Below are 26,824 nucleotides of genomic sequence, written 5' to 3'. Positions count from 1 at the left end.
AGGAACAAAATGATGAATAAAAAGTACTATAAAACCTCGTCAATTTTTTAAATCCAGAAAGGTCACTGAATTAGATTTTAAATTGTTTTTTAGATAAATCAGTGGAAACATAGGTGTATAGTATATATTATAATTTTTTAATTATAAAATAAATAATTTTTAGAATTTTAATATAGATTTTTTTATTAAAGATAGATTAATTGGATTAAGCAAAATAATTGTACAACTTAATAATAAAATAATAAAATAATTTATATCAATCAAGATAAAGTTAGTAATGAATTATGTGAAAAAACAGTTTTTAAATATCATCAAATAGTTATAAAAAATCATTTCAATAATAACTATACATAATGTAATATAGCTTCATTCTATATTATTTAAAAATATGAGTATTTAAAATATTAATATTTTAATTAGTTATTCCTAACTTTAAATCAGAAAAAGATATTTTTACAAGAATGTTCTTTGTTTTTTTCTTAAATGTATAAGTAGTTAGGAAAACTGCTCCTAAAATTTATTGTTTCGGACGTGAGGGGCAGTGCTGGTCCCACGTTTCCACGTCGGTGGGAGACCTGCAAAAGATTCTCCGATGCCAAAGTCAGTTGAGAGCTAAGGCGTTTTTCTCAGACAGTAATAAATGTGCAGTAAATGCGATCGATCTACCACTCACCCTGGATCTGTATTTATAGTTTTCGCTATGGGCTTGGGATTAGTGAAAAGTTAATCACGGCCCAATTCAGCCCAATAGCTTTTAAACCCTACTTACCTTAAATTCAGATGGTTAGTGATGCGACCGGCCGCCCTCGAGTCATATCCTTAAGGCCGGTCGGTCCTGGCGGGCACACGGCCTGGGCGACCGGCTTCGGGTGAGTCTTGGTTATGGGTGGACGGGTGTCTACCCGGCCATATATATCCTTTCACAGCAGTGAGTAATTACGAGCAGATGGGCGTCCGCCCGTCAACACTCAACATTTCTATTCAGTAAGTAAAAAGGAGAGTTTTCTGGGTCCCGTATGGTGATGTGGGCGGCCGGTACGAGGACGCGGGTGTCCTTCCGTACAGCGTCCGATTCCTGTTGGTACATTTATATATTGTAACTGGAACATATAAAAGTATACTTAAAATTATTTATTTATAGGTGCATGCTAATATATTTTAGGATAATGATATTATGACTCATCTTTCTTAAAATATTTTAACTTACATTTTAACTTTGTGTTAAGCGGTAATTGATCCACATTGGCTGAAATTAAAAGAAAAATAAAATAATATGGAATGTCCAAAATTAGAGATTCTATGTTTACTGTTTTCAAATATTTTTCTTAAATATGACTTTCTTTTTGACAATTTTGGTTTATAATGTGCTGTTAAAATCCCACCATTTGTTTCCCATTAAGGTCGCGAGCAAGTTCTGCTCAATAACAAAATTGAAGACAATCAGATTGTGAGCTTTATTTATGTTAAGTAAAACGAATGAAAGTATTGGCAACATTAAAAAATTTATAACAAAATCAACCATTAAAAAACATTATTCAATAATCGAATCTTGTAGCAGTTATTGACTTTCCACATCATTGTCAAAAATCCAATCATAAACATATTTTTTTCCTAAACTGTTGGACTTTCTCCTAAAAAAACAAACAAATACACACAAAAATAATTAAGTGATGATTAAATCACAATACACTGCAGGATAACAAAAACACAATACTAAAATGTGAAAAATATATCATGTACACTACTTTTATCTAGCAAACACAGGAAAAAAAACTAATTGTCAAAATTGAACTCTACAAACTAGCAATTTACATTAAGTTCAAAAACACGTTCAAGAAAACATGTCAATTTTGATATTTATTGATTGTTTTATACATAACTTTTTCCACGTAACTCCAAATGAGATGATTCTTTTTGTTTTGGAAACTATACTCATACGACTTTCTTTTGACACCATACTCGTAATTTTTGGACCTCTAAGCTAGCTGCAGTTAAATTCTCAAAATCAACATTTTTCCAAAACTATACAAAGCACTCTTGCAAGTTCTTCATAATCAATTAAAGAGGAAAATATACTAAAATAAGAGATAAAATGTCTCTTTACTAAAATGTCTCTTTCACGTAATGTCTCTTTTATTCTCTTTGAAACAATTTATAATGTCATGGTTCAAGAAAGTTATACTCAACGAACACATTTTTTTATTCCAATCAAAGGCGTGAGATTCATATCAATAACATCAAACATTTTTTTGAAGAAAAAGTATAGTAAAGCTTCTATTGGCCACAAGTTCACCCTAAGGTACAAGTCAAAAATGATTCTGCCATATTACAACTTCAACAAAACCATAGATGCATATTTCAGAACAAATATCACAAGAAAATCATACAACCTATACAAAGATTAGATCTCCTACCTCAGGTCTAGTAAGATCTGTTAATTCTGGTTGCTCTAAGGTCCACTGCTACTCCCTTTGCACATTCAACTAAGAAGTTCATATTACCTCATGTTTTTTCCTTATTTTCCAATTTGTTTTGTTAAAGTTTGCTTAAGTTTCATTAAGGAAGAGGCCATGACAACATTCACTTTGTTTACCAACTTCTTCCATTGCAAGAATACCTACAATATAAGAAACAAGGAGTTCAAAATTAGAAAAAGAGCCACAAAAATAGACTCAATAACAACCTAAAATGATAAAAAATTGAAAAGATTGAAAAAAAAAATCAAAATAATCGAACAAGAAGAAGAAAACGAAAACCTCAACAACCAACCGCAAAAATTCACATCAATGGTGATTCAATGCTTCCATGGTAGTTCGAAACCAACCCAAGATGTAACGAACGATGACAACAATAAATAGTTGTGAACTCTAGACTAAACGACGAGAACCTCAAAATCTCACGTAAATGGTGGTTTGATTCTTTAATGGTGTTTCAAAACCAATGGAAAGTGAAACGAACAATGAAAAAAATTTGCGAACTCCAATGGTTGAACTCGCATATCATTGTTCTATATTTTAATATAGTTCCTACAAATAAATAACTATTTTATATTATGCATGAGAGAAATTAAGTATGACTAGGCTTTTGTTGTTTGTTTGCACACCCAGATATAAATTACTTCATGCTACTCCATAATTTCCACCTACAACCCTTTAAATTTGTATATTTTCGAATGTATAATTTAAAATATGTTTTTTATATTTTGGATTATAAAATATATATTCTGTATAATGAAAACTTATGTTTTAGATGTATATCACAGGATTAAAAATAAAAGATGTATTCTAGAATTTACATTTCAAGATGCACAGGGAAGAATATAAGAAATTGTGATGGGTGTAGAAAGAAAATTATAGCCACATATGGCTGCAATGGGATTTGGGTCCAATGGGCCAGTATAATAGTAGGCGGCTATTTCTTTCTATACTTTAACAATTTCTTTTTCAAATATAAATTTTATATTATGAAATATATAATTGGAAATATATTTTTTATGTTGTATTTTGAAATATATAATTTAAAATGTAAAATTCAGAATTATTCTACGTAATTTAGAATACATGTATGTTTTTATTTTAAAATGTATAATTCATAATATAAAAAAATGTTTTTCAGATTATACTTCGAAATACAAAATTTTATGGGATTGAAGGAAGAAGTGGCCTGGTTCTTTTTACACACCTTTACTCAGTTTGGAAATTCTAAACTGTTTGAATGGTCTATGATTACATTTTTTAAATTACATATTTAAAGTCGAAGTGCTCGTGGGTTCCATTATTCTTAGGAAAATATAAAGTTAGTTTAAAGGGTTTGGAAAGAAAGGTAAGAGTAGGGATAACAAATATATTCATGTTCACATATATTTATAAATAAAATTTACAATAGATAGTTGGTACCCGTGAATATTTTAATATGTAGATATAAACGAATTGAGTGCATGTATTATATTATCCATACCCAATGATATTCTTTACTTGCAAAGAGTAAAAATTATATTTTATTAAGCTAAATTTAATTAAAATTAAAGATAATTTATATTTTATTAGGTTAAATTTAATTAAATTTATATTTTATATATTTTTTGAATTTTATTTATATTTTATTTTAAAAATTTATAAAATATAAATATATTTTTTTAGTCTAAGGGTATCCACGGGTACTCTCAAGTTTTAAAATATCATCGGATATTTTTTAGACGGGTATCGGATTGATAACTAGATGGGTAATGTGTCAATTTTTTGTTGCAAGTTGGGTAGTTGGTAGAGACTATCCGTGCCTGATTGGTTGTTATCCCTAAGTGAAAGAGGTTGTTGGTTAAACTCCCACGTTGACAAAAACTAGTAACTTATATTTGCAAATAAAAAAAGACATATTTTGGAAATATACTTTGGATTCAACAATGAAAATATATCTCATAATTTTCTTGATTAACTTTTAAGGGGTATTGGAAAAGTCTAAATTGATCTGGGTAAGATTTTATGTGTTTAATTTAGTCATATTAATTTTACTTAAATACAACTTTTGTTCCTATTTTTATTTACTTTATTCAATTTGATTTTTTTTTATTCAATAAAGTTTAAACTTTTGTCAATTTTAATCTTTTTTTAAACTATATTTGAATCGTTAACAAAATATGAGTAATGTGTATCCCGTGTCAAATCATATTCTTTTTTTTCCTTCTTAATTTAAAAAGTGTTGTCCACATTTTAAGTTCACATTATATTACATGACAATGTTAGTGCCATATGTTAACTCAGTATCAATCTCGTGTTAGTGTTAATGTCATATGTAACTTTAGTGACACGTAAGAATGACAACGGGTCAGACATAAATAGAGCATACTCGTATGTGACCTGTAAAAAAAAAATCACAACTACTTATGGGTAATAAATATTCATCGGTACCCATTATCCCTTGTGATTTTTATCTGTGGATACCTAAAGACTTTGTCATTCTAGTATCACGTATCAGTGTTTGTTCAATTTAATTCTAATTTTCATTAATTTTTTTATTAAGTCCCAATTTTGTCTTGTCAAATATAATTTGTACATAAATGTTGTATTGAATATTTTACTAAAATTCATATGTTTATTAAATATTTCTTTCATTATTTCTAAATCAACTCTATCTATATTATTGAAAGGAAATTGTTATATTTATATTTTATTTTTGCTACTTGTAAAAAAATAGGATTAGAGTTGGTTTGAAGATAATGAAGAAATTATATTTCAATAATATAATTATAGTTGGTTTAAAAATAGTGAAAGAAATATTCAATAAAAATGTGAATTTTAATAAAAATTCCAGTATAACATTTATATAAAAATTAAAATTGTTCTATTGTGACAAAATTATGTCTGAATTAAAAAAAATATAACTAAATTAAACAAACCTGACAAAAGTTGGAATTGAATTGAATATAAGACATTAACATATGGCAGTGATATTGATCTCATACATGATACTAACAGTGCCACGTGGTAGAATGTTAATTTGATATGTGGATAACTTTTTTTAAATTAAGAAAAAGTTAAAAATTTACAAAAATTTGACACACACAATTTACGTTTTCTTAATGATTTAAATGCACTTAAAAAGGACCAAATTAAAAAAATTGATAGAAGATTAAGACGACAAAAAGGACAAAGTTGTATTTAAGCCTATTAGTTTAGTTATTTAAGTTTTTAGTGTTCTTCAAAATATATATTTATCGTAAGATGAGATTCTAAAAGACTAAGGAAAACATTTGTTCAACATCATTTAACAATAGGGCAAAAAGATTATTTACCGTGAATACTAGACTAATTCTTGAGTAGTTTTATTATATCGAATAACTGAAATGACAATGAATTAGCCAACAAAAAGAGCACTTAGATTTGTCTGTATATAATCGATTTTTGTCGAGGATGAAGAATAATGTTTCAGGGCTGTGACAGTTGAAAGTTGAAACCTTGCTGGATTTATGTTATCCATTTAGAGGAAAACAAAATAGAAACATGTAATCTCATATTCGTCATTATATTCTTAATTAAGGTACCACTTTTGTGGAGCCTAATTGTCCTACGCCTCTGTTCAGTTTGCCTTCAGTGCAATTTCATTGTAATTTTTCTACAGATAAGATTCGAATTCAATGCATACAGACCTTTAACTTTATATGTGATAAGTGCATGCATATATATATATATTTATGATATATCTCATCTTATACCCAAACACATCTTTGCTCAGCGGTCAATTTCTTTAACTTTCGGTTTTGTTTTTGAATATGTGCAATTTGCTGCAAACATAAACGGAATCACTCAATTGGCTTCTCAAAATGCAGCCCTTTTGAGGTCCCACTCACATGTAAATGTTTGAAATGAAATGAATTGTTTCTCATTGGATTGCTGCAATTTGTAAAGATTTCAGACTCTGGTGGCATCTGGTTCCTAAGCCAACTACCGAATCTTTGTTCTTTACTTTTGACCAATTTCTTGCTTAATACCATGATTAACTGAATGCTAGATTGTTACTTAACATCTCTCGATGATACCGTGATTCTTCTGTGGATAAAAGTTACATTCTTCAAATTTTGTTTATTCTTTGTAGTTGTAACTTCTTGAAACTTTCGGTTATGGCTACCAACACTTTGGATATGTGCAATGTGCTGTAAGGCTTTAAGCATAGCATCACTCACATTGACTTCTCTATCTCAGCATGAAGCCTTTCTGAGGTCCCACTCACACGCAAAATTGTTGAATTAGACGGGTTCTTGCAGCAAATTGGAAAGATTGCAGAACTTTGATGGTACCTGGTACCTAAGCCAAATTTCGAATCTTATATTTCATTTTTGACCAATTCATGTTCAGTATCATGGTTAACTGAATGCAAGTTATAGGACATCTCTTGACGATATCATGATTCCTCCGTGAATAAGTTTCATTCCTCAATTTTGTTTATTCTTTGTAGGTAACCAGTGACAATGTAGGAAAACAAATAGCATATTCTTCCTTCATCATCTCATCTTCCAAGAAGTGCATTATGTTCAAAATAATGACATGTTTTGAAACACACGTCGTACCTTGAAATTTTTAAGTGTAGTGATTTTCATTTGATACACATTCTGCATGTGGGCATGCTTTTGCAGAATAGGAAAAGCATGTAATGAGTGAGTCTTGGAAGTAACACAGTAATGGAGATGAAAAGATAAATTTGGGGTAACATCTAACTAACAAGGAAAATGAGTTTGATTTACCTAGGTATAGAGCTTCCACTGTGTACTCATGTTGGAGATTCCAAAATGTCTACAAATAAAGTGATTTCGTACTAAATAAATGGATACAAGTCTCACTTTACAAACCAGTTTTGTAAGATTGAGTTAGGTTTAAAGTCTTTTTCTTAATCGCACTTTTATTCTGGAGTTAGTGTGGAAGAAGGTAGAATTCTTGCGTCTGTTCAATGACAGGTGCTTGACAATTACACATAATGCCTGCATTAAGGGGTTTGGTTGGTGATCAAAAAATGAGTAGGTATGATTGGAACCTTTCACTTCTGTTGCTTGAGTTAGGCTGAGGCTAAATTGGACCAAAAAATTATTAGACTTCACTGTTGTTTTTTTCTATTTCTATTGCTAGACTTCTATTAATATACATATTTTGGGTTGTGGATGGCAATGGCATATATAATAATGAATCCTTTTTTGCTTCTGAACGTAAGCACAGGGATAACATTTTCTATGCCGCAAAACATTCACTTTCTTAACTTTGTTGATTTATTAAACCATCATGGAAAGCCTGACTATGATAACCTAAAGTTATAACTATGCGTGCAGTACCTTTTTCTTGTTTATGACTAAATACCTAACACTTGGTGAAGATGAGCAACGTCAATTGTGATAAAATAATTGTTCAAGTTCGATGGAATCTATCTTAACTTACTTTTATCTAATAGTGATCCGGTTCTGCTTCTCCACATCTCACATTCAGCTGAACTCTAAAATATATATCCTTCTCCAAATTTATCTGCTAATTGAGTGACAAGCCGATTAGAAGATCATATATTCTACAATTTGTTGGGAAATTTCACATAGTTTGCCTCAATTTGAGACTTACATATTTGTTAGAAAATATCATTTGATGTCAATTGGTTTTAAAACATTCTACTTGTTTCAGATGTTACTGGTTTTAAGCAAAATTATAAGCAGTCATTTTCTATGTCCTACCTCAAAGTGATTAGAGTGGATGATGCACTATGCTGAAGTAGACTCATGGATCTTAGGTATCCTTTTTTATATAGATGAAGTATGAACCTGATTTCAATGGTCTTCTTGGTAATCACTTTTCATAACACATTGCCATCCATCCACTTTCGATTATTTTATCAAGCTGAATTTGATGTCCATTAACTAGGCTTAATCTTTGATTATCATTTGGTTTTCAATTAAGCCATCATTTATTCATCATTGGATGATGAATAACACTTGGTTAGTTGGATCAATTTTAATGGTATGCTAATTCTTCTAAGCACTCTAACCCACCATACTCTTTAATCATGAGTGAAAAATTCAACAAAACCTCTGATAATTTCCACTAAGTTAGAAAAAGAGTAAATAAACAGTGTGTGCACTGAGTGTAAAGTGTTTTTACACTGTCATTCATTGACAGACTGCCATGTATGATCAGTGTGTTGATTTTTACAGTGACTATCTTTAGAATCATTCTTACTAAGTTTTTATTGATTGACAATATAAATTTTGTTTGCTCTGATAAATTAGATTAAACTCTTCGTTGAGAAAGGAAACAACAAACTTGTGGTTTCAAATGCCTGACAATAATCTACAATTGTGTTTGAGAGATAGAAAACGGTTCTGAGTATTCAGCCTTAATCTTCTGGACGTTATCTTTGACCTTTATGCTGATTAGAATGCAGTGTTATTTCTCTTGCTTCTTATCACGTGGCATACATAGACACATTATGTAGTTGAATTTATGTTGAAGAAGAAATATAGAGTTAGTATTCTCTAATCTATTAAAAATAAGTCTTGTACATTCAACTCAGTCAGGGAGAGTTGATAAAATTTCATTACATGAGTTCCATCGAAAGTCTAGTATTCTAGCATTATTCCTCGGTTGACTTGTACAAAAACTCTTCAAGTTCTCGTGCTGTGTGTATGGGAGCTCCGTCATAATTTTGATCTACCTAACTCTATGCAGTGCAAAATAAGCAACTAGTCGATAACCCACCAACATCAGGGCCATAATGCACACATCAACCCACAAATGATTCAAGCCCATTGATTTGATAGGAGGAAAATCTGCCACTTTGCACAGCTCCCCCTTTGAACATTCATAGTAGTCATTTTCATTGTACTGGACACCTAAAAGCAGCTTGTAACAGTAGTAGCTATAGCTCAAATACTTGAGCCACACAATGAATGGAGGAATCTGTTGTATATAGTACCCTCCAGCAATGAGAAACACAAGGGTTGTCACAGAAGCTAGAGTAGTTGCCTGTTTAATCTCCATCAAAATAGCACCAAATGCTAAACCAAGGCTTTGAGAGACAACAACACTGTAAAGAACCACAAGAAGAGAAAGGATAAAAGTCACAGGATCAGGTTTAAGCCCTCCCATCCAATAGATTATGAAAACAAATGCAGTTGGAAGTGCAAGCTCCAGTGGCAAGTCTCCTATTGTTCTGGCAAGAAAGTAGGAAGAAAGGCGATACATTCCTGATGAACGTTCCTTGATCAGCATTCTCCTCTCTTGAGGGAATGTGAAAACAGCATTGTAGAGAGGGTAGAATCCCCAGAAAACAGAAAAGAAAAAGAGCAAGGCAACCTGCATTACACATACAGTGCAACCCCATATTAGTCCCTCTTAAGTGTTAAACTTTACAGAACAAAAAATGTATAGCCAAGCAATATTAATCATAGTTTGACTTCTTGGAGTTCGGGAAACACTGCTTGAACTTGAAAATGGTGTGATGTTGACATGAATAAGAAAAGGAACTCGATCAGATTAAAGGCCTAATCATATATGTTACCAGTACTTTTTTAGTTGTTATTAATTGGCTGTCAATATCATCAACTGGAAAAGATAACCTTGAAGCAATTGCTACTTACCCGATCTTCAATGTGTGACTCCGGAGTATGCCACCACAGTAGTCCACCAAGAAAAGCGACACTTACAACTTGGAATATTCTCAGCCTGTTGAAGGCTTCATACCTTCGCTCCTTCACTCCCCTTTGTAATAGTACTTTGAACTGATGCCACCAGCTTGTGCTCCATTGTTCTGGCTTTATCGAATTTCCTGAATCAATTCATCAATAGAGACATTTCAGGCCACTGGGACTAATAATAGAGCTATGATTGTTTTCCCCTTAAAGATAGAAAAGAAGACCTACTTGCACAAGCATCTTTTGTGATATTTTGGTTGTTCACTTCCATGCTGCAAATCTCAGCTTTCAGCCTCGGAGATATATTCTTCTCATAAGCAGAGATGAGGGATTCTCTCACCTGTTTCCTCTCTTGTTCCAGTCCCTCACTTTGTTCAGTTGCTTGCTTGGAGTCTGGGGCAATCCCTGCAAAGCATCATAACATTAGTGTTGCTTTCTTCGAAAGAATACCAAACCATAACAAATATGTCCTACTAGCTACACTATGACTCATTTTAAGTGGAGTAAAATTTCGAGGTGGACGAGGAAAAAAATAATAGAGCCAGTTAAGTAATGATAAAAGGAAAAAGAGTGTGTGCCCAGCTTCCACTTTTGAAGTCCATTGGTTTTATAGTTATTAACTCTTATTGGAAAAAAAGGAACTGAAAGTGTGAAGCAAAATGATTACTGTCCATTACCGTTGGCAAGATCAAGCAAGAGATCAGCTGGATTGACAGTCACACATGTGGAAAAGCCAACAGAAGAGAAGTAGTCTAAGGCAGTTGAAGCAGGACCATAATAGATGGGGCAGCCTTCCGAGAGCAAGACCACCTTATCAAACATATAGTAGAGCCTACTAGAGGGTTGGTGAATAGTGGTGACAACAGTTCTACCCCCACTAGCTAGGCGCTTGATTGTGTTGAGGATTCTTTGTGCTGTGGTTGAATCCAAGCCTGAAGTAGGCTCATCCAGCAACAGGAGGCTTGGGTTGATGAGCATTTCTTGGCCTATGCTCACTCTCTTTTTTTCTCCTCCTGAAATTCCTCTAAAAAGTGGGCCACCTATCATGCTGCTCCTGCAACGAGTCAGGCCTAGTTCAGTGATCACTCTCTCTACATGTTGAACCTTTTCATCTCTGCTCAAGCTGTTGGGAAGCCTCAGAAGTGCAGTGAACACTAGAGTTTCAGTGACAGTTAGGTGAGGATATAGCACATCATCCTGAGCCACAAAACCTGTTCTTCTCTTCATGGCACCAGAAAAAGGTTGCCCGTTGTACGTGATCTTACCAGATAGTTTGCCGCTGAGCCGGCCTCCAAGTGCTGTGAGAAGTGTGGTTTTGCCACTGCCTGATGGCCCCAGCATAGCTAGTATTTCTCCTGGACACACCACACCAGTAATTCCATTCAGTATGGTCTTCTCCTTGCAAGTCCATGTACTGCCCCAGCATCCTCCTTTCTGCTCTAGTTTAACTTTGTACACCAGTTCCTCAAACTGCAAACCAAGACACAAGAGATTAGCAACAACGTATATTTTTTCATCAATGTATGCATAGACTCAATGCAAGTGTGGGACACGAGTATTATAGGCGCTCTTGTTATGGGACTGGTGAATTACCTTCAGAGTTATTGGGTACATAATGAGTTTTGGAAAAGGTTGTTGTTGTTGTTCATTGGTTTGCATGGAATGAGAAAGGACAGTTGAGTTATGGGACTCAGTCATCTCTGGAGGTCCTTCCACAGAGTGAAGACTATTACAATATTCTGGCTTTGGTGCTATGCAGTTCTGTGGCATGGCTAAAGAAGTAAGGGATTCTCAGTGTTCTGGTGAAAATAATGGTGATAGGGAGTGGGGACGGGTGGGGAAGGATTGAGAACTGAGAGAAGTTAATATATTGCTTTTAACTTGATGTTCCAATGTGTAGCTAGAAGCAGCACATAAATATATAGCAAGGACTAGGATGTGCACTGTGTAATAATCCCGTATATAGGCCACCCTTGGATGGTGGAATCCCACCTTTTTATCTCAAATTATTCTATCACGACCATGCTCACCAAAAAACATAGAAATTCTGAACCGTTGCTTAAGATCATTCTTGCCTTTTCAATTTCTAACACATTTTTTTTTCACGGTTTACCTTTATTGATTTCACTGTTTTCTCATCATAAAGGTTCTGGTTGAAATTGGCTCACACGAATAGAAACGATTCATACAACAGTAGCTAGTTGATCCACATGCATACGAAAAAATTCACTTCTATCATAAGTTCAAATATCTTCTCCCTCTCTAGGTTTTTACATCAATATTTTTCACTAGTCCGTGAAGTGATGCCTAGCCACATCACAAACAAGAAAACAAAAGGATGACTACAGAGTTGCTGCATCAACTTTTTCATTTCTGGTGATATTGGAGGGATTCTTGTTATCGTATTTATGCATGTAGCTGCAAATAAAAAACTAAATGCTAGTACCACCTGTTATGACAACGATAGTATTTTTGTTTCATAACTATGTACTGGCTCAATTTTTGAAGCAAGTGGGTCTCTTTAATGCTTTGTGATATTACCCTCGAGATTTTTAGCTATCTGTTGGATATGCTTTGTTCATTTTACGCTACCATTCTTTTCCTTTTGAAGATTGTACTGTGCATACTAGGTTGTGGACATGTGAAAATAGAAACATTTGAATACTGTTACAAATTACAATACTGTGAGCATGATGGCTCCTGGACCATTTCAACAAGGGACAAACAAATTCAATAGAACAAGCAGTAAACCATGGTGAATAGTCCTTTATACACTTGTGTCAGTTTTTTTAACATTCTTAGTTCTAATCATTTTGCCAATCCACCTTCCTTTCATAGGAAATACGGATACTTTCATATCCCCTTAATCTGCAAACTTAATATTGTCATGTAGCATGACCATGAAGAAGTCTTATAAGATTTATTAAACTTGAGGCTGAAGAAGTTTTTGAAGTAAGATCCAAACTCAATATCTTATGTCTCTCAACTAAAAAGTGTTTTGGTTAAGCCTCTTCGTACCTGAAATATGCTATATCTTTCTGGAATCCGATTACTGATATGTTCTATAAAGGTAAAACGTGAAAACTATTACAAAGGAAACTACACCATTGATCAGAAATTTCAATTCATTTCCTTCATATCTGTCTTACATGTGAAGACAAGAACCTATGACTACATTACGGTTAATGACATCTATTTCTGCATGGATTTTTTTGTTACTTCTTACCCTCTAAAAGATTTGTATCCGAGGAAGAACTCATAAGCACAAGAGATGGTACATTGTTACCTACTGACGTGGGAAAGAAAAGAAATATCTTTTTAAGGATCCTGACATCTGTGGTTGGTCTGTCATTTTTCTCAACCGCTTACAAATAATCATGGAATTTAACATCTTTTTAAAATATGAATGGATGAGAAATTTGGTTGTTTTCATTTAAAAAAATATCGTTTACAATGTTATTATTAATGTTATTATCAATTGGTACGTTTTGAGGACAACGACATGATTTTGTCTCCCCCATGTGCTTGGTGTTAGTTATGGTCAAGCAGTGAGTAAAAGAACCCTCCAAAATGAAACCAAAAGTGCGTTATATTCTCTTGCCTCTTTACTCTGCATGTGACAGCCATCCATCTGGAAAAAAAGAGAGAGAAGAAAATGAAACAATTTTTTGAAAACTTTTAATTCCTCATTCCCATGACAACACTCTTTGCCTTGCAAGTTTTGTTGAACAGTTGTCATGTGTCTGGTGCAATAGAAGGTGATAATAAAGTTGGATGCCTCACAGTGAAAACTTTACATTCCTGGAAGTAGAAGAAGCAAGAATAAATTCAAAAGAATGAAGAACAGGAAAAGGGTACGTGAGGATTTTACCAGGATCATTAAACTTGTCTAGCCATGTATATATACTACTTTATTTTGGATGATAGTAAATGTAAAGGTGAAATTAATGGTGCATTACTTTGCAAAGCTAAGTGATTCCTATATGAATATATATTCCCTCTAGCAACATGGTATTGATCATAAAGCGCTGTGATTTTCAACATTCGTATCACCGAAATTCGATATGACTGTTTTTATTATATCATTCTGTGTTATCATATCACTGGTGTTCAGTTAAAAGGCAAGGGAAGTGAAGTGAGATGCTGCTAAGCAAGCTGTTTACTATTCACCCCTTTCCTCTTTTAATCTAATACTTTCCATTTAATCTGTATGAGAGGAATGATTAAAGGCAGAACCCATCAATCAGATTCCAATTTCTGTCCATAAAAATAATTTATTTTTTCTTTTGGAAGAGCACTCAGATAAATGGTATCCACAATGGGTCCGGTGGGAGGCTACCTTTTCAGTGTGGAGCACTTCAGCATTGGCTTCTTCACACTAAGTGCGCATATATATATATATACACACACACACACACATATATATATATAAATGTGTTTTCTGTCATCAACTTGCGTATTGATTTATGTGTATAGATATGCATAATTAAATTAATTAACCCCTTCTTTCTTCCACTTGGACCCTTTGCTTTTTCACATATTCTCATATTCACACATCTTCTCTGTAATTAACAGCTTACAGTCTTACCCCTGAACTGCACTGCATGGATTCCCTTGGCTATTTTTCCTGGTATATCTGCTCTTAGCATGAACCACACAAGCCATCAATTTGAACCTTCTTGAACCATATATAATGTGGAATATTTATGAATTTCCATTTGGAATGTCCTCCTTTTACATCAAGGGTCTAAGGGATTATATTATTATGATAAGATTCATCAGATAAGTGTCTGGTTTTATGTTAGTACCTTTGTCTGCAAGGTGAAACAGGATTGCGTTTTATTAATCATATATTCTATTATCTTGTTTCATAACGGATAATAAATTGGTTCACTACTGTTTCATTTGACTATGCTTATTCCATAACTCTGATTGAGACTTCTGCTGGGGACTCATATCCATGGAACACTCTGGTGTACATATTTCCCACAGATTTTTATGGCGAACAGATATCAAATTTCACCAAACCATCATAACACGTTTGGCCACACGATTCTCTGTTCTAACATGTAAACAGAATGCATAATGCACAGTGAATTAACTGTGCCGCATGCCTCACATTTCAATGTCGGAGAAGATTCCATGATAGACAGGGAAAGAGTTGAAATTGTTTGCATGATGTTAATGTTTGTGTTGTGTTATTTTTCGTCAGAGATGAGAGAAATGCATGCATTAAACAATCATCATTCTCACTAACTCAATGCTCCATAATGTGTGATGAATTCCCTTCACAGATGAATGATTACTCACATAGGATATCAAAAGTTTGGACTTAAATCAGAATTATAAATTCTTTAATGCACATCTTTACTATATCTTAATTTATAATCATTGTTATTTCAATCTCAGAGTGAATTTATTTTCCTACTTTTGTGTTATATTTGTTAGTTGTTTCAGTCTTTGACAAAAATCTGTAGTGTGACTTGTCAGGCCTCATTAAATGCACCCAAACCTCACCTGTTTAATCTCATTAATGCACCCCAAAACCCATGCTCAGATGCATTAAAAACGCACTCAAACTCTGATGCACTAACGCCAGGTGTCAAGAATGGAAGATTCGGAAGTCAGTTAGTGGAGTGCAGGTGTCGACAGGAGAGTGCACGACCGTTTGGACGTGGGGTAAACGAAAAATGATTTTTCTGAAAACCCTGCCCATTCTCTTCTGCACGCACCTTCTCCTTCCAAACTCTGACTTTCCATTTCCTCCTTCTTCTTTCTAGAAACTTCCCTTCTCTCTACTGTAACTCACTCTTTTTCTTCTCCGATCATCATTCAGAAACCGTAGAAGTGTTCCCGGCGACCCAAGCTTCATTTTGAACCGATCATTTCTGAGTTCTGAAACTGGTAAGTTTTCTCTTCCTTAACCGTTCGTTCTTGTCGACATGAAAACCAAGTTCTGGTTTCATGATTCCTTAGTTTTAGTTCTGAATCATTGTTGGTTCGTTATTTGATTTTGGTTCGTAGAGCAGTTGAGCGTTAAGAGTAGAAGGAATCTTAGTTCTTTGGCAAACCAACTTCAGTCAGTAGGACGTCCGTTTACACTAGAGGTAAGGGAAGCTTATTCAATTTAATTCTTATGTTTTTGACTATACTGCATGAACGTTCGTTGAGTTGTATGAAGCATGACTATGTGATGATTGATTATTTGATATGTGAAAATAACTGAGTTGATGTATGAGTATGTGAAATGGACTATAGTAGTAAGTATGAAATTATGAAGTATTATGCTGAGGAATGAATTTGAATATATGTGAATACTGAATAATAAATTCCCTATGATATTGAACGTTCGTCATTGAACGGTCCTTGACCGTTCGGTGTTTCTTATAAACTCTTTTGAGAGTGAATTCTTTCATTTGGAAAGAGTTCTAATTGAGGACGAGTGCCTTCTTGTAATAGTACTATATTTGAGCGTTCGGCCAAACATAGATTCACTTGCGTGTTACGTGAGAAAATGAAAATCTTGTAAACAGATAATTTGCATGTTTAGTTATTCTTCAACCATGTCTCCAATGTGTTTATCCTTATGATCATAAATTGTTCCTATTATAAATTATTGATAAGTCTCAGCTCTCATTCCCATAATGTGTGGCGTTCGGTCTTACACCGAACACTCATAAACTTTTTAATTTTGTTATCCTGATGAAACCGCGTTCGTCCAAATTCTGTAGAAATTTCGTTACTGTGTTCGGTTATTGACCGGCACTTAGTCTTGATATATATATATATATATATGAATTATTCTACGTCGATTCTTTAAAGGGCGTGGCACGTATCACCTTCACTGTCTCCAACCAAGAATCTTACGTACCTACTGTATTCTTCAAGTGTTGAATGTAGTTCACGAGAGTCAGTTCATTTAACTGATTCATGTTATAAGCAACGTTCGTTACATATTTTTAGTTGTGCTCGAATTCTCCTTAAACTCTGAAAATGATCCTTCAGTCTTATTTTATTCTGGAATGAGATATCTCACGGTCTCGTTCATCTCGTTCGTCCTCGTTCTGAAGAGGGCTGAACGTTCGTTATTTGACGTTATTGGAAAATGTGATAAAAACGATATTACCATGGGAAATTATGAAAGATGAAAAGTATATAATATGAAAATAAGGTTGTGGATTTTGAACGATGTTCCGGGGAGGAACAACTCATGATTGAATATTTGAAAGTGGTAAGGTATGACTGTGGTTATGCTAAGCTGTCGATTCATCCTGATGTTCCGTGAGAACTCGTCCTCACGTAGAGGAGAGTGGGTCATGTGTGGGAACGACAGGAGGTCCTAGTCCTTAGGGTTACTTTGGACAGATAGGGCTAACCTCGGGTGGCAGCTGTTGAGGGTATCCAAGTTACTACATCACCCGGGTGCACGAACGTCGTAGCTACACAGATGTCATACAGTCCGGACGGTCGGTCTAGTAGTAGGCCTTGCTTTAAGTGTATTGTAAATTCCGTATGTGTGTTGATGTATGAATTGTATGTTTGACAACTGAATTAAATTACATAAGCTTACCCTATGTTTTCCTTGTGTTGTCCTGTCATGTACGTTCGTCTTGTCGTTGCGATGATCATCCGTGTGGATGTGAGCAGAGGGAGACACACTTCTTGTAGAGGCGTTGGAAGAAGAAGTTTTGGAAGACGCGAACCTCGTAGATGTGGAAGTAAAGGCCGAACAGTAGGACGTTCGGTTGTAGTTAGTAGTTTAGCATGAAGTGACCGTTCAGTCTCTTTCTTTCCTTTTTGTTATTTTGACCGATCGGTAATTTGACTTTTGTAAGCCGTTCGGTCATGTTTCCCTTGAATCTTGTGCAGTTTACTTTTGGCAAGCTATGTAAGGCCGTTCGGCCAGAATCTTTCGTTGGTTTAGTATAAAACTGAATTGGTTTATCATTAAATGTAATTAATTCTATTATATGATTTTTACTGTATTTTTGGGATGTTACATGACTATTTCACATTGTGAATGTTAAAGGCAAAATATAATAAGTTTAATATTTTGAGGGAGGAAGTCTAAAGGAAAAATGTTTTATAAAAAGCATTTCCAAAATCTGTTTATTTTACGATGACTAAAAATATTAATTATAATGTTTAGAAAATGAAATGTTTTTAATAAAGGTTAAAACATAAATTCACTTTTAGAAACATAACGTTAAGTTCTTTTTTTATTTTTATTTTACAACAAGTTAATTAAGTTGGGTCTATCATAGGTTTAATTTATTGATAGATTGATTTTACTTTCGAAAAGAGCCACTCTTTAGTCCTTGATTACTTTATTTTTGGTATAGTTTTGTATTACTTTTAGATTCAAATTTTTAATTTGGTGAAAAAATTACTTATAATTGTTTGTTTTAAATATTTTGTTTTTTTTATAAGAGCTTATTTTAAATATTTAAGGATGAAATTAACAATTTTATCTTTAAGCTCTCAGCGTAATTTCTTAAATAAATTAAAACTCAAGCTGAATTACTTACCAAACAAGTCAGCAAAATTATACCCTGATTACAGTGACCGTGTGGCTAAAAGTAAATATGTTTTTTTACTTTTGTTTTTGTTTTTTAACAAGATCATTTTCCAGTTATATTTGTTTTAACTGTTATACTATTTATGATATTTTATTTATTATATTAACATTAGATTTAAAGAAATTGATATTATTAATGATACTTTTTATATTACTCTACTTTTCAATTGTTATATAGTTGTTAATTTATCGGTTCATTTAATAGCAGCTTGGTAACGAGGAATAACTTATTACTTTATCATATGTTCACATTACTCATGTTAATAGCAATTTAATTTTAGTTATATATTTTTTTAATATTTCTCTTTGTATTTGAAGATTCAAAAGTTTATAGAAGAACATTCCTTAATCTTTCACAGTTATTTAATTATTTAATAAATTATAAACTTCTCAAATTTTAAATATTTTCACATTTATCTTTTTTATCCTTACATAGAAATATGATTTGATTAGAGATGATAATAAATTGGATAAGACACAAATAATCTTTATTCGTTACCTAATTCACAATAAAAAAATATTTGATATTCGTTTAGAAAATACTCACATTATTTTAAAATCTATGAGTAGCGTGATACTCAAATATGTTTAAAAAAATATATTTTATAAATTTTTAAAATAAAATATAAATAAAATTATAAAAAATATATAAAATATAGTATAAATTAAGATTTTAATAAAATATAAATTAATTTTAATTAAATTTAACTTAATAAAATATAAATTAAATTTTAATATTAATTTTTTAAAATAATAGATACCAAATAGTATGATATCCATACACATTTATTTATAAATAAATATTAAAATATTTACTATCCACTAATAATAAATACATGTAGATATCAATAACAAATTTTATCCAATTGTTACATATAATTTTTTCAATCCCTGTGACTAATAAAATAAACTTGATATTTTCTTAAATTTTACCATCATATTAATCTTATATCTTCAACTTCATATAACTTATGCAATGTATCTAACATGTCAACTTAAACATCAACATCAAGTTAACATTTTCTTTATGATCTACATTGAATATAATGCAAGAATCATATATATCTTAAACTTTTTATACAAAATAATATCAATTTTGATTAGAACAATGTTGAATGTTCAAATCTTAAACTTTTACATCACTTCTTGATATAACCTACAGAAAAGGTTCACCTTTATTTACCGAAATACCATTACGTTTTTTTTTAAGTTGTCAACAAACATTAAATGACATTAATGAGTCTTTGCACACCAGTATTAAAATTTGATCATATCACACTAATTATATAAAACAGTAATTGCATGTATTAAAAAATGTTATTGCATCCTAACTTTAAATTTTTTAATATTGTATCGTACTAAATATCCAGACGATACCATTCCTATTTTGAATGCAACCATATCTTCTTAGAAAAAGGAGGAAAATTAAGCATCATATCCTTGAAAAATCCTTCTCCCTCCCTTAAAATAAAAAAGCTAAGTGAGCAGTGTAAAAAAGATGAAAGATTTAGATACGTCAATCTTGTACCCTTCATCACTGTCTTTAGGATGCTACAATATTGTTTCAAACAATCTATGTATTTACTTTTCTCAAAATATAAGACTACTAAGTTTAAATCTTCTATGTGTAGAAAATGAGAAATACACATTATGTATTGCATAGAATCGGGATCCTCTATGCTTACAGTAATACATAGATAAAGGTTATGTTGGATCACATTAACGAGTATCGTCTCGATTCACATATAAAAATAATAATACGTGAATATAACATTACGATATCATATTTATTACAGAATTCAATCCTTCTTAAAATAGAAACATATTTCTAAAATAAAAACAACAAAAGTAGATCAAGTTCATCCAAATAATAACTTAAATAATGAAATATATAAAAATGATCTGTCCCCAGATAAAATGTTACTTCCAATTTTTATACAGATATTAAACATTTGGCTCAGACTTTAACATTAAAATTTTTAGGTTTAATGTCTCGGTAGGTTCCTATTTTCGGCGTGAATCTCAAATAGGTCCCTTTTCTTTTCGGCGTCTCAATTGGGTCCCCATTTTTGTAAAATTGTAACAATTAGGGGTCTGCCGTCAAATTGGACAAACGGCCGTTTAATTGTTTCTTACGTGTCAGATGGGAATCATGCCACGTGTCATTACTGAAAACACTGTTCTTGCCACGTAAGAAACAATTAAACGGCCGTTTGTCCAATTTGACGGCAGACCCCTAATTGTTACAATTTTACAAAAATGGGGACCCAATTGAGACGCCGAAAAGAAAAGGGACCTATTTGAGATTCACGCCGAAAATAGGGACCTAACGAGACATTAAACCAAATTTTTACATATATCTCTTCTCGTCGGACAAAAACTACATATAGGAACATTTTAAACGTGTGAGTAGAAATACGTTCGATTCCACACGAACACAATGTGCAATTTTCACCATATACATATATATATATATATATATATATATATATATATATATATATATATATATTCTAATTTTATTTAAATTTAATTTTAAAAATGTATAAAAATATATTTTTTAAAAAAATTTTGCAGGTATTTGCAGGTTTTAAAATACTCGCAAGTATTTTTTAAGCGGATACCCACCAAGTAGCAAGCGTGTTACGGGTCTGATTTAATTTTGTAGGTCGGATTGTGGGTAGACACTATTTGTGTCCAACTAGACCTGTTGCTATTAGGGATAACAACGAGTCGGGTCGGGTATGGATAATGTCTATCACTAATTCGACCCACAATCAGCCTGCTACTTGTGTGGGTACCTGCTTATAAAATATCCGTAGATATTTTTAAATCCATATATACTCGCAAAAAATTAAAAAATATATTTTGTACATTTTAAAAATAAAATTACAAAAAATATATAATATACTATAAATTAAATTAAATATAATTAAAATTAAATTAAATTTAACCTAAAAAATATAAATTAATTTACTTTTAATTTAATTTAAAGTATACAGTTTTTTTTAAATAACGGATACTCACGGGATCAGATAATATAATATCTATACCCAACTCGTTTAGAAGCAAATATTAAAATATCCGCTACCCGTTATTCGCTGATAATAAATATTTACAGATAATAACTACTTGTCGCATATTTTATCCGCAGATACCCGTACTCGTAGATTTTTTGTCATCCTAGTTACCAGAGCAACCCTAAAGTTATTGTTTGCTTTACACATTAACAAGAACATGAATTTTTTTTTAAAATGATTTATTTCCGACAATTAAACAAGTAGATTTACGGTCTATCAAATTGTGTGTGTATGTATTTTTTTAAAAAAATTACCTTCTAAAGTTTAATTTATAAACAATATAAAAATAGCATGAGTGGAATAAGTAAACGTGAATAATATAAAACAAACAATGTAGAGATATTTTCTTTTTATTTAGAGATATATATATATTTTTGATGGATTTTTAGGAAAATATTTATTCGAGAGATATGATAGGAATGAAACATGATTTAACCTCTAATTGACTTTATTTTCAAAATTAAAATTCTTAAGACAGCAAATTTATATAGATCTTAACTTTTAATATTTATTCAACAGACATCATAAACTCCTTACCATATTTATACTATTATTTTTAATTATCTTGTTAAACAAAATTTTTACTATTCAATTAAAAATCTGAAAAGTATAATATGCTAGTTCATGTTTCTCTTTTCCTCATCTAAGGGAACTGTTTCAATTAGGTAATTGGGCCCTTCCGAGAAAAGCAAAGTAGTCTTTTGCCATAAAAAAAATATTGAAAAATTGCGATAAAATTATGTAAAAACTCAGACGTGTTGTTGATTTGAGTGAGAAAGGCAAATTATCATAACATATGCTTATTATGTTAATGAGAGAGACTTTTACATATTAATTTCATGTGTAAAATCTTAGTTTTTTACCATTTATTTATAATTATGTATCCCTGTATAATTTATATAAAGTATTGTAGCATTTAAGAAAATTATTTTTTTATAATTATGTATCCCTGTATTATTTGAGAAAAATGTGTTTGTGTGCGATGTTGACAAAAATGTTAAGCAATTATGATGATTGTTATGATAACGAAGGAGCACAATGTTGTGACTGTGGTGGTATTTTGAGACTATAGACTATAATTTTCCACTTTTATATAGTGGTTTTGGCGTGTCACTGTGCTGCATTATGTTCCATCTATGGACACGCGTATCTTTCAGCAATAAGGGCTTCCTCCTTTTCATCTCTTTCTTGTTAAAGAAACAAAACCTTTTGCAAACTAACTATATTAAAAAAAAAAAGAATTGGTATTTTATTTTTCTACGTTATCAACAAAAATAAATAAAGAATTATTGTGTGATCGAAGCCGGGGAACGAAACGACGAGTAGGGGCCGGGTAATGTGTGCATTTGAGGAGGAGAAGGTGTCGTTTAGGAAGTTAGAAAAATGGTGTTAGGAAGCTGACACGTGGCACCCACTCCCATTTTGTAGTGGAGCAAAGCTTCTTGTCGTTTCCTCGTCTAATGCTGATTAGGTCTCGACTCTCTCACGCGCATCTCCCCACAAATCATTTGCTGGCGCGTGGGATCCACTCCTGCTCCTCCACTCATTTTCATTATTATTATCTTTTTCTTCCTTTCGATCTCACTCACCTCCGATAAGATGTCCTTTCAATCCTTGTTATTAGTTAATTAATCCGTTTTAGTGATAATATTGTTAAGTACATTGAAGATGTAATCAACGTGATACTCGAATTTTATACGAGATTAAGATTAGGGTTAGAAGTGGATTCTTACAAACTAGGGTTAGAAGTGGATTCCTTACAAAGAAAATCTATGTCTATGCTTTTAGTTTTTTAATTCTTTAATTTTTAATGAAAATTAAAATTATTCATTTTTTAAAATTTTTTAAAAGTAAAACATTAAATAAAATTAACAAAATTTAACTAAAAAAATTAAATTGTTTATTTTTAAAATTAAGAAACTAAATTAGATTAAAATTTTGAAGATGAACTAATTTTCGTTAAATCAAATACATATTTAACCCAAACGGTCATATGTGAGTACAGAAAGTAATAGGCAAAAGAAGTGGTCTCATCGAATATTCACGTACCATTTCTTAAAAAAATAATATTATTTATTTTAATTAAATTTTATCATATTAATTTAATTTGGTTATGAAGCCATCCAAAGTTAATTTTAGAATGTTATTGTGAATTTTGGAAGAATAAAATAAATAATAGTTAAAACTAATTGTAAAAATTTAATTTAATTTTTTAAAGCATTAAATCAATAATTACGCAGTTAAAGCGATGCGAAAGAAGTGGTGACATAACAAACCCATATAACATTAAAAGATCCCGATTTGTTAAATAAGTATCTCTACGAAAGTTGTTCCTCGCTATTAAGATATTTGTTTGACTTAAAATAAACTAACAATTTTGCATATGTTCATCCATTTGAGGATATACTTTTTAAAACTGATGCAAAAGTTAGCGTAATTTAAATCTCCTTCAGAAGAGAAAAACGTCATTTATTTCATTAATTAACAAAGTATGCATTCTTATTTTTAACCATCAAAAAACAAAACCAAAAACATCTTGATCACATACCTAAAAAAAACATCTTTATTAATCACCGTACCTTTGTTCTATAAATAGTATAAAACACTTCACAAATCAAACGTAAATTCACACGAAAAATGAAAGAAATGGATATCGCTTGCCAAGTCATGTCTTTTTCTTTTGGCATTGCAAATAAAATGGTTGTCATTTTCTTTGTGGTTAAGTTTAAGAGCTTTTCATATCTTTAATTACAATAATTGCTGCTTTTAGTGTTGACCCTTTTCAACCCATAGGACATATATACAAAAAACTTTTTCAAAAATCGACGTATGATATCACATAAAAAAATAAAATCAACGTATGATTTTGATTGGGTTTAAAAAATGGTGATAATGCTGATATCTTATATCAGCTTTTAATTAAAATTGCAAAGGACAACATTGATATAATCAAAATTGAAAAACAAGTGGACGATGTTTCATTACTTTTAATGCCCCACGCATCTTTGTTATGTACTCGTCTCTTTGATGAAGTAGTTTGTATTCACTTGTTTCTATATTGTACAATATCCTTTGCCTTACTATATCAGTGTCTGATGTGACATAACAATTGATCCAAAACCGAACTTGTGAAGTAATTTTAAAGCTTATATACCAGTATCTTAACACTTAGAAACTTTTTTATAAATAATTAAAAATAAGATTAAAGTATATATATACGGAGAAATATAATTTTATAAATAAATTTTATGACATTGAATTAAATTAAATTTTTTTTAATATTAATTTTAATATTATACATATATATAATTTATTTGAAAATATAGTATCATAATCTTTGTGCCGGGAAATCAAAACTAAATGTGATCTCATTCATAATGTTTGTCAATCAAATCAATAAATCAGAAGAAAAGAGAAAGAGAGATGCTAAAGTAGCTGGTGCACGAGTGACTAATCGTTGCTTAGCCTTTAGTTGAAATTCCTTTAGAATACAATATATGGAGTAAGATTTGAATATATCTTCGTATTCATTTTTCAAAAATAATGTTTTAATTTTGACTCACGTCTTTCATGAGTCGATGAAGAAAGCAAAGGTGTACATTCGATTTTACAATTATATATTATCACTTTATAAAGTTTGAACATGTTATATGTTAATTTGAAGTTTTAATATTCATAAAATCTTATAGTGTTAGCATTTTTGAGTTAAAATTTGTATGAGTTGGGTTCAGTTATTATTTTATTTTTTTAAAAATACGCATACAAATTTAAATTTCATAGTTAAATTTAATTATTTAAATTAAACTTTAAATAAAAGTTATTTCTTTTAAATATTTTTTTTTATGATTGTGGAAAGTTTCTATCATTTAAGTTTTTGTTTTTGGTTATGGGAATTAAATGATGATTACGTTGCATTATGGTCATTAACGTATATATTTATTAAATGAAAATGAAGTTTTCAAAAGCTTTGTTTTTGTAAAATCCTTTACAAAAATGAAGTTTATCAAATAAGTTTTGTTACACATTATATGTCTTTGGTCTTAATCAAATATGTTTATAAAAAATATTATTTTATTCATTATTATGATGTATTCTAACTTTTATTTATAATCCTGCTTTCCATATTATTGTTGTTTAAATGTAATTTTTTTAATCTTAATATCAAACTAAGATGTATTTCAAGATAATTTCACACACAACATCAATAGGAATGATGTATTAATTTAAATGATTTATTTCCATTTCTTTATTAAGTTTAAACCTTCTATTCATATAACTTATTTTTTCAAAATAAATATTCATTTTTAAAAGGTTAAAATTTATTTTATTTGTAGGTTTTACTTAAAATTGAAAAATATTTATATGATTTATATAAAGTAATATAGTTATTCGTATAAAAATAACTTTTATTTTATTTATTTATATATCACCTAATAGGCATATTAAAAAACACGATCTAATAAAATCTTTTAAACCTCTATCTAATTAAACAACTTAAAGTTACTATCTATTTCTATTTGAATCATATTTATATATTATAATTATTTATTATTTTGTTATTATTTATTACATTATTATATAGTCTTAGGTAAGTATTATTTTAATAAAAACATAGGATTTATCCTCTATATTGATTCTATAAATATTTTAATATATATTATATTTACAAATATTTTAACTCTTTTATTTATCAGGTAGATCACCAACAACAAAGAAATATTTTCTCGACAACAAGAATAGTCAAAATCACTGTTAAAATTTTATCACCTATCTACAAATCTATGCTTAAAATCCATATAAAAATATTATTAATAATTATTACGAAGAAGACCATGAGTTTTTATCAATACTAATAATAATAATTTATGAATATTTTTTCTTTAATTTGTAGGGTTTCTTGTGCAACTCAAGAAAAGTTAAAGAGGAGATTTTAGTTTTAAAATGTGTAAGCCTAACAACATTTTGAACTCAAAATATTAATACTAAAAGAGAATCTTTGACTTTGTACAT

General features: G+C 31.0%; 1 protein-coding gene across 1 annotated transcript; it reads right to left on the bottom strand.

The window, feature by feature from the left end:
• Nucleotides 1-8,963: 8,963 nt before the first annotated feature.
• On the bottom strand, nt 8,964-12,234 carry ABCG14 (ATP-binding cassette 14). Its single transcript, XM_047327023.2, has 5 exons — nt 11,750-12,234; nt 10,834-11,626; nt 10,385-10,561; nt 10,103-10,290; nt 8,964-9,818 (listed from the first exon to the last, which is right to left on the bottom strand). Exons 1-5 carry the CDS (start codon nt 11,924-11,926, stop codon nt 9,174-9,176), a joined length of 1,980 nt encoding a protein of 659 aa, XP_047182979.2. The 5' UTR covers nt 11,927-12,234; the 3' UTR covers nt 8,964-9,173.
• Nucleotides 12,235-26,824: the final 14,590 nt, after the last annotated feature.

This window comes from Vigna umbellata, chromosome 10 (genome assembly GCF_029865625.1).
Source record: "Vigna umbellata cultivar VRB3 chromosome 10, Vumbellata_1.0, whole genome shotgun sequence".
In the NCBI taxonomy this organism is placed as follows: Eukaryota; Viridiplantae; Streptophyta; class Magnoliopsida; order Fabales; family Fabaceae; genus Vigna; species Vigna umbellata.
This window is presented reverse-complemented; position numbering and strand designations above follow the sequence as displayed.

Coding starts and splice junctions, on each gene's coding strand:
- ABCG14 (XM_047327023.2), bottom strand. CDS start 11,926: ATGCCACAGAACTGCATAGCACCAAAGCCAGAATATTGTAATAGTCTT. Junction 11,627..11,749: donor TGTACCCAATAACTCTGAAG/GTAATTCACCAG, acceptor CTTGGTTTGCAG/TTTGAGGAACTGGTGTACAA. Junction 10,562..10,833: donor CTTGCTTGATCTTGCCAACG/GTAATGGACAGT, acceptor GATGCTTTGCAG/GGATTGCCCCAGACTCCAAG.